The 9,502-nt window shown below is 59.4% G+C and overlaps 1 protein-coding gene across 1 annotated transcript in view; it reads left to right on the forward strand.

Moving 5' to 3' along the window:
* The window catches only part of LOC106898316 (trypsin-like), a 22,781-nt gene that overhangs the window by 12,875 nt on the left and 404 nt on the right, over positions 1-9,502 (forward strand). Inside the window, exons 3-6 of the mRNA XM_014959491.1 lie at positions 1,362-1,410; positions 1,956-2,118; positions 4,777-5,030; positions 6,617-6,753. Of these exons, the coding sequence (XP_014814977.1) occupies positions 1,362-1,410; positions 1,956-2,118; positions 4,777-5,030; positions 6,617-6,753 (603 nt within the window). The remainder of the gene's footprint in view (positions 1-1,361; positions 1,411-1,955; positions 2,119-4,776; positions 5,031-6,616; positions 6,754-9,502) is intronic.

Below are 9,502 nucleotides of genomic sequence, written 5' to 3' on the forward strand. Positions count from 1 at the left end.
GGCACTGGGAGGGCACTGGGAGGACACTGGGGGCACTGGGAGGGAGCTGGGACAGCACTGGAGGGCACTGGAAGGATGCTGGGGGAGCACTGGGAGGGCACTGGGAGGACACTGGGGGCACTGGGAGAGCGCTGGGACAGCACTGGAGGGCACTGGAAGGATGCTGGGGGGGCACTGGAAGGCACTGGGAGGGCACTGGGAGGCACTGGGAGGGCACTGGGAGGCACTGGGAGGCACTGGAGGGGACTGGAAGGAGGCTGGGGGGAACTGGGGAGCACTGGAAGGGAACTGGGAGGACACTGGGGGGATACTGGGAGAGAGCTGAGGTGTACTGGTCAGGGGGGGTAGAGAGAGTGGAAGGTACTGGGAGGGCACTGGGGGCACTGGGAGAGAGCTGGGAGGACACTGGGAGGCCCCAGGAGGCACTGGGAGGGCACTGGGGAGTACTGGGAAGGAGCCGTAGGTGAACTGGGGACACTGGGAGGCACTGGGAGCGTACTGGTGTGAGTGGGAGGGAGAGAGGAAGCACTGGGAGGCAGGAACTGGTACTGGGAGGGAGCTGGGGGGGTGAACTGGGGGCACTGGGAGGCACTGGGAAGGCACTGGGAGGGAACTGGGGGCACTGGGAGGGAACTGGGAAGGCACTGGGAGGGAACTGGGGGCACTGGGAGGGAACTGGGGCCTACTGGGAAAACTTGGCAGGCGGCCATGTTGTGACGCAGGGAGGAACTGGGGGCCACGGAGGGGGAAGGAGGCGGTGTTGGGAAAGAACTGGGAGGCACTGGGAGGGCACTGGGAGGGAACTGGGGGCACTGGGAGGGAACTGGAGGGAACTGGGGGAACTGGAAGGGGCTGAGGGTTACTGGGAAGGAACTGGAAGGCACTGGGGGGGAACTGGGAGGGAACTGGAGGGAACTGGGGGAACTGGAAGGGGCTGAGGGTGTGCTGGGAGGGCACTGGGAGGGAACTGGGGGCACTGGGAGGGAACTGGAGGGGCTGAGGGTGTGCTGGGAAGGAACTGGGAGGGAACTGGGGCCTACTGGGAGGGAACTGGGGCCTACTGGGAAAACTTGGCAGGCGGCCATGTTGTGACGCAGGGAGGAACTGGGGGCCACGGAGGGGGAAGGAGGCGGTGTTGGGAAAGAACTGGGAGGCACTGGGAGGGCACTGGGAGGGACTGGGAGGGAACTGGGAAGGAACTGGGAGACACTGGTAGGTCACTGGGGACACTGGGAGGGAGAGGGAGAGCTGGGTGGACACGGGGGTGACACGGGGAGGTGGTGGGTGGCCCAGAAGACCTCTAGGAGGGCACTGGGAAGGAACTGGGAGGGCACTGGAATGAACTGGGAAGGAACTGGGAAGGAACTGGGAAGCACTGGGAGGGAACTGGGAGGGAACTGGGAGACACTGGTTGGTCACTGGGGACACTGGGAGGGAGAGGGAGAGCTGGGAGGACACGGGGGTGACACGGGGAGGTTCTGGGTGGCCCAGAAGACCTCCTGTGAGGGAACTGGGAAGGAACTGGGAAGGAACTGGGAGCGAACTGGGAGGCACTGGGAGAGCAGTGGGAGGGCACTGGGAGATACTGGTAGGTCACTGGGGACACTGGGAGGGAGAGGGAGAGCTGGGTGGACACGGGGTTGACACGTGGAGGTTCTGGGTGGCCCAGAAGACCTCTAGGAGGGCACTGGGAAGGAACTGGGAGGGAACTGGGAGGGAACTGGGAGGCACTGGGAGGGAACTGGGAAGGAACTGGGAGACACTGGTAGGTCACTGGGGACACTGGGAGGGAGAGGGAGAGCTGGGTGGACACGGGGGTGACACGGGGAGGTGGTGGGTGGCCCAGAAGACCTCTAGGAGGGCACTGGGAAGGAACTGGGAGGGAACTGGGAAGGAACTGGGGGAAACTGGGAAGGAACTGGGGTGCTGACCCCCATCTCCACGTCTCCCCCCAGCGGCCGTGGGGGACGAGAACCGGATCGTGGGGGGTCGGAGCTGCCAGAAGAAGCGTCACCCCTACCAGGTGGTCCTCCTGGGCCCCCAGAAGAACATCCACTGTGGTGGGGTCCTCATCGACAGGTCCTGGGTGCTGACGGCCGCCCACTGTGACACCAAGAGGTGGGGTGGGGTGGGGTCACCCCCCCAATGGGGTGGGGTGGGGTGGGGACCACCCCACTTTTGGCCACGGGCTACTGGGAGGAGCCACCGGGAGCTGGAGGTGGCCCCATGCGTAGGAGAACCTGGTTGGGGTTCAGCTCAAGGTGGGTGGAGAACCTCAACGGTACCGGTGGGGTGGTCTCTTCTCCCGCCCCACGGCCTTCTGGGACCCCAGTTCTTCCCAGTTAGGACTGGGTGGCCACTTGGGTGGCCCAGCATGACCATCCTGTTGGCTTCCCAGTATGATCATCTCATGGGGTTGGCCACCACAACCATCCAGGTGGGCTCCCAGTATGACCATCCCATGGGGTTGGCCACCACAACCATCTAGGTGGGCTCCCAGTATGACCATCTCATGGGGTTGGCCACCACAACCATCTAGGTGGGCTCCCAGTATGACCATCTCATGGGGTTGACCACCTCAACCATCCTTTCTCCACCATGTGGTCCTTGCTCCACCCCATGGACCTTCTCTGGGTGGCTGGAGAACCTCAACAGTACCGGTGGGGTGGTCTCTTCTCCCGCCCCACGGCCTTCTGGGACCCCAGTTCTTCCCAGTTAGGACTGGGTGGCCACTTGGGTGGCCCAGCATGACCATCCTGTTGGCTTCTTAGTATGACCATCTCATGGGGTTGGCCACCTCAACCATCTAGGTGGGCTCCCAGTATGACCATCTCATGGGGTTGGCCACCTCAAGGATCTAGGTGGGCTCCCAGTATGACCCACGGCCTTCTGGGACCCCAGTTCTTCCCAGTTAGGACTGGGTGGCCACTTGGGTGGCCCAGCATGACCATCCTGTTGGCTTCTTAGTATGACCATCTCATGGGGTTGGCCACCTCAACCATCTAGGTGGGCTCCCAGTATGACCATCTCATGGGGTTGACCACCTCAACCATCCTTTCTCCACCCCATGGTCCTTCTTCCACCCCATGATCCTTCCTCCCACCACATGGTCCTTTCTCCACCCCATGGACCTTCCCTGCCACTTCCACCAGGGAACCTCACCATGGTCCTTTCTCCAACCCATCGTCCTTCCTCCACCTCATGGTCTTCCTCCACCACGTGGTCCTTTCTCCTCCACATGGTCCTTTCTCCACCCCATGGTCTTTCTCCACCACATGGTCCTTTCTCCATCACGTGGACCTTCCCTGCCACCTCCACCAGGGAACCTCACCATGGTCCTTTCTCCAACCCATCATCCTTCCTCCACCTCATGGTCTTCCTCCACCACGTGGTTCTTTCTCCACCCTGTGGTTCTTCCTCTACCACATGGTCCTTTCTCCACCTCATGGTCCTTCCTCCACCACATGGTCCTTTCTCCATCATGTGGTCCTTTCTCCACCCCATTGTCTTTCCTCCAACCCATCGTCCTTCCTCCACCTTATGGTCTTTCCTCCACCACATGGTCCTTTCTCCATCATGTGGTCCTTTCTCCACCCCATTGTCCTTCCTCCACCACTGGTCCTTTCTCCACCCCATTGTCCTTCCTCCACCACTGGACCTTTCTCCTCCACATGGTCCTTTCTCCACCCCATGGTCTTCCTCCACCACGTGGTCCTTTCTCCACCCTGTGGTCTTTCTCCACCCCATGGTCTTTTCTCCATTACGTGGTTCTTCCTCTACCCCATGGGCCTTTCTCCACCTCATGGTCCTTTCTCCACCTCATGGTCTTCCTCCACCCCATTGTCCTTTCTCCACCACATGCTCTTCCTCCACCACATGGTCCTTTCTCCATCACGTGGACCTTCCCTGCCACCTCCACCAGGGAACCTCACCATGGTCCTTTCTCCCCTCCATGGTCCTTTCTCCCCCCCATGGTCTTCCTCCACCACGTGGTCCTTTCTCCCCCCTGTGGTCTTTCTCCACCCCATGGTCTTTTCTCCATTACGTGGACCTTCCCTGCCACCTCCACCAGGGAACCTCACCATGGTCCTTTCTCCACCCCGTGGTCTTTCTCCACCACGTGGTCCTTTCTCCACCCCATGGACCTTCCCTGCCACCTCCACCAGGGAACCTCACCATGGTCCTTTCTCCAACCCATCATCCTTCCTCCACCTCATGGTCTTCCTCCACCACGTGGTTCTTTCTCCACCCTGTGGTTCTTCCTCTACCACATGGTCCTTTTTCCACCCCATGATCCTTTCTCCACCACATGGTCCTTTCTCCACCCTGTGGTCTTTCTCCACCCCATGGTCTTTTCTCCATTACGTGGACCTTCCCTGCCACCTCCACCAGGGAACCTCACCATGGTCCTTTCTCCACTCCATGGTCCTTTCTCCACCCCATGGTCTTCCTCCACCACGTGGTCCTTTCTCCACCCTGTGGTCTTTCTCCACCCCATGGTCTTTTCTCCATTACGTGGACCTTCCCTGCCACCTCCACCAGGGAACCTCACCATGGTCCTTTCTCCACCCCGTGGTCTTTCTCCACCACGTGGTCCTTTCTCCACCCCATGGACCTTCCCTGCCACCTCCACCAGGGAACCTCACCGTGGTCCTTTCTCCAACCCATCGTCCTTCCTCCACCTCATGGTCTTCCTCCACCACATGGTCCTTTCTCCACCCCGTGGACCTTCCCTGCCACCTCCACCGGGGCACCTCACCGTGGTCTTTTCTCCAGGCCCATCCCCATCCGCATGGGCGACCACAGCTTGAAGACCAAGGAGGGGACGGAGCAGTGCATCAACTCGGCCAAGGCCTTCATCCACCCCAACTATGACGTCAGCAGCCATGACAGTGACATCATGCTCCTCAAGCTCCAGAAACCCGTCCGTTTCACCGACCACGTCCGGCCGGTGGCCCTGCCCAGGAGATGTCCTTCACCCAACACCGAGTGCATCGTGTCGGGTTGGGGCAGCACCAGCAGCCCTGAAGGTAGGTGGAGACATCTCCTGGTGGCACGCGGGGGGTTGTCCTGGAGGGATCTGGGGACATCTCAGGAACTTGGGGACACCTCAGGAACTTGGGGACACCTCAGTGTTTGGGGACATCTCAGGTTCTTGGGGACATTTCAGGATCTTGGGGACATCTCAGGAACTTGGGGACATCTCAGTGTCTTGGGGACACCTCAGTAACCTGGGGACATCTCAGTGTTTGGGGACATTTCAGGATCTTGAGGGCATCTCAGTGTCTTGGGGACATCTCAGCAACTTGGGGACACCTCAGGAACCCTGGGACATCTCAGTGTTTGGGAACATCTCAGCAACTTGAGGACATCTCAGGAACTTGGGGACATCTCAGGTTCTTGGGGACATTTCAGGATCTTGGGGACATCTCAGTGTCTTGGGGACATCTCAGCAACTTGGGGACACCTCAGTAACCTGGGGACACCTCAGGAACTTGGGGACATCTCGGGAACTTGGGGACATCTCAGTGTCTTGGGGACACCTCAGGTTCTTGGGGACATCTCAGGTTCTTGGGGACATTTCAGGATCTTGGGGACATCTCAGTGTCTTGGGGACATCTCAGCAACTTGGGGACACCTCAGGAACTTGGGGACATCTCAGGTTCTTGGGGACACCTCAGGTTCTTGGGGACATTTCAGGATCTTGGGGACATCTCAGTGTCTTGGAGACATCTCAGCAACTTGGGGACATCTCAGGTTCTTGGGGACATTTCAGGATCTTGGGGACATCTCAGTGTCTTGGGGACATCTCAGCAACTTGGGGACACCTCAGGAACTTGGGGACATCTCAGGTTCTTGGGGACATTTCAGGAACTTGGGGACATCTCAGGTTCTTGGGGACATCTCAGGAACCTGGTGACATCTCAGGTTCTTGGGGACATTTCAGGAACTTGGGGACATCTCAGGTTCTTGGGGACATCTCAGGAACCTGGTGACATCTCAGCAACTTGGGGACACCTCAACAACCCTGGAACATCTCAGTGTTTGGGGACACCTCAGTGTTTGGGGACATCTCAGGAACTTGGGGACATCTCAGGTTCTTGGGGACATCTCAGTGTCTTGGGGACATCTCAGCAACTTGGGGACACCTCAGGAACTTGGGGACATCTCAGGAACTTGGGGACATTTCAGGATCTTGGGGACATCTCAGTGTCTTGGGGACATCTCAGCAACTTGGGGACACCTCAGTAACCTGGGGACACCTCAGGGACTTGGGGACACCTCAGGAACTTGGGGACATCTCAGTGTCTTGGGGACATCTAAGATTCTTGGGGACATCTCAGCAACTTGAGGACACCTCCCCCGGGTCCATGGGGTGGCTCTGGAGGTCCCCATTCTCCCCCAGCTCCACCCCATGACCACAAGGAGACTCCAAATCACCTCCAAGGTGGCCCTTCATCCTTCATCTCGAGGGCGTCTTCCATGGTGGGCTGTCACCACCCACCTCCACCTTTGGAGGGAGAAGGTCCCACTCCTTCCGGGGACCCCTGGGACCTTCCCCCCCACCCTGGGTGGGGCCCGAGGTGGGTGACGGTGTCCCCTGTCCTGTCCCCAGGCTACTTCCCCGACGTTCTCCAGTGCGGCGTGGTCTACACCATGGCCAACGACCAGTGCTCCAAGCTCTACCCCAAAGGCATCACCAAGAACATGCTCTGCGCCGGCGTCACCTCGGGGGGCACCGACTCCTGCCAGGTGGGTCTGGGGTGGGCATAGGGTTGGTGGGTTCCATAGGGACGTTGGGTGCTATAGAGGAGTCCATAGGGATGTTGGGTGCTATAGGAGGGGTCCATAGGGTAGGTGGGTTCCATAAGGACATTGGGTGCTATAGGGGGGTCCATAGGGACGTTGGGTGCTATAGGGACCTCCTGGATTCCATAGGGACGTTGGGTGCTATAGGGGGGTTCCATAGGGTTGGTGGGTTCCATAGGGACGTTGGGTGCTATAGAGGAGTCCATAGGGATGTCGGGTGCTATAGGGGGGGTCCATAGGGTAGGTGGGTTCCATAAGGACGTTGGGTGCTATAGGGACCTCCTGGGTTCCATAAGGACGTTGGGTGCTATAGGGGGGTTCCATAGGGTAGGTGGGTTCCATAGGGACGTTGGGTGCTATAGGGACCTCCTGGGCCTCAGCTCCACCACCCTATGGGGCACAAAGGTCTCCATGTCCTGGCCCCATAGGACATGGTGGTCCTGACCCTATGGATCGTGGTGGTCTCCATGCCCTCACCCACAGGCCATGATGGTTTCCATGTCTTGACCCATAGACCATGATGGTCTCCATGCCCTGACCCATAGGACATGATGGTCTCCATGTCCTGGCCCCATAGGCCATGATGGTCTCCATGTCCTAGCCCCATAGGCCATGATGGGCTCCATACCCTCACCCCATAGCGTGTGGTGGTCTCCATGCCCTGACCCATAGACCATGATGGTCTCCATGTCCTCACCCCATAGACCATGATGGTCTCCATGTCTTGACCCCATAGGCCATGGTGGCCTCCATAGCCTCACCCCATAGACCATGATGGTCTCCATGTCCTGGCCCCATAGACCATGATGGTCTCCATGTCTTGACCCCATAGGCCATGGTGGCCTCCATGTCCTGACCCATAGGCCATGGTGGCCTCCATACCCTCACCCCATAGCGTGTGGTGGTCTCCATGCCCTGACCCATAGGCCATGATGGTCTCCATGTCCTCACCCCAGGAGTCCATAGGGATGTTGGGTGCTATAGGAGGGGTCCATAGGGTAGGTGGGTTCCATAGGGATGTTGGGTGTTATAGGGGGGTTCCATAGGGACGTTGGGTGCTACAAGGGGGTCCATAGGGTAGGAGGGTTCCATAGGGACGTTGGGTGCTATAGGGGGGTCCATAGGGACGTTGGGTGCTATAGGGACCTCCTGGGTTCCATAGGGACGTTGGGTGCTATAGGGGGGTCCATAGGGACATTGGGTGCTATAGAGACCCCCTGGGTTCCATAGGGGCGTTGGGTGCTATAGGGACCTCCTGGGTTCCATAGGGACATTGGGTGCTATAGGGGGGTCCATAGGGACGTTGGGTGCTATAGGGACCTCCTGGGTTCCATAGGGACGTTGGGTGCTATAGGGGGGTCCATAGGGACATTGGGTGCTATAGAGACCCCCTGGGTTCCATAGGGGCGTTGGGTGCTATAGGGACCTCCTGGGTTCCATAGGGACATTGGGTGCTATAGGGGGGTCCATAGGGATGTTGGGTGCTATAGGGACCTCCTGGGCCTCAGCTCCACCACCCTATGGGGCACAAAGGTCTCCATGTCCTGGCCCCATAAGACGTGGTGGTCCTGACCCTATGGATCATGGTGGTCTCCATGCCCTCACCCACAGGCCATGATGGTCTCCATGTCTTGACCCATAGACCATGATGGTCTCCATGCCCTGATCCATAGGCCATGGTGGTCTCCATGCCCTGACCCATAGGCCATGATGGTCTCCATGTCCTGGCCCCATAGGCCATGGTGGCCTCCATAGCCTCACCCCATAGCGTGTGGTGGCCTCCATACCCTCACCCCATAGGCCATGGTGGCCTCCATAACCTCACCCCATAGAGTGTGGTGGCCTCCATACCCTCACCCCATAGCGTGTGGTGGTCTCCATGTCCTGGCCCCATAGGCCATGATGGTCTCCATGCCTTGACCCCACAGGCCATGATGGTCTCCATGCCCTCGCCCCATAGGCCATGGTGGCCTCCATACCCTCACCCCATAGGCCATGATGGTCTCCATGCCTTGACCCCATAGGCCATGGTGGCCTCCATAGCCTCACCCCATAGGGTGTGGTGGTCTCCATGTCCTGGCCCCATAGGCCATGATGGTCTCCATGCCTTGACCCCATAGGCCATGGTGGCCTCCATAGCCTCACCCCATAGGGTGTGGTGGTCTCCATGTCCTGGCCCCATAGGCCATGATGGTCTCCATGCCTTGACCCCATAGGCCATGGTGGCCTCCATAGCCTCACCCCATAGGGTGTGGTGGTCTCCATGTCCTGGCCCCATAGGCCATGATGGTCTCCATGCCTTGACCCCATAGGCCATGGTGGCCTCCATAGCCTCACCCCATAGGGTGTGGTGGTCTCCATGTCCTGGCCCCATAGGCCATGATGGTCTCCATGCCTTGACCCCATAGGCCATGGTGGCCTCCATAGCCTCACCCCATAGGGTGTGGTGGTCTCCATGTCCTGGCCCCATAGGCCATGATGGTCTCCATGCCTTGACCCCACAGGCCATGATGGTCTCCATGTCCTGGCCCCATAGACCATGATGGTCTCCATGCCTTGACCCCCACAGGCCATGGTGGTCTCCAAGGAAGAACCCTGGGGTTCGAGGCGACTCCGTGGGGTGGAACCGGGGTGTGGGGCGTTGAGGACCCCATCTCATGAGGTTCTTCTCTCTCTCTCTCTCTGTGTGTCC

The sequence above is a fragment of the Calidris pugnax genome, unplaced genomic scaffold, assembly GCF_001431845.1.
Source record: "Calidris pugnax isolate Ruff unplaced genomic scaffold, ASM143184v1 scaffold477, whole genome shotgun sequence".
Taxonomy (NCBI): domain Eukaryota; kingdom Metazoa; phylum Chordata; class Aves; order Charadriiformes; family Scolopacidae; genus Calidris; species Calidris pugnax.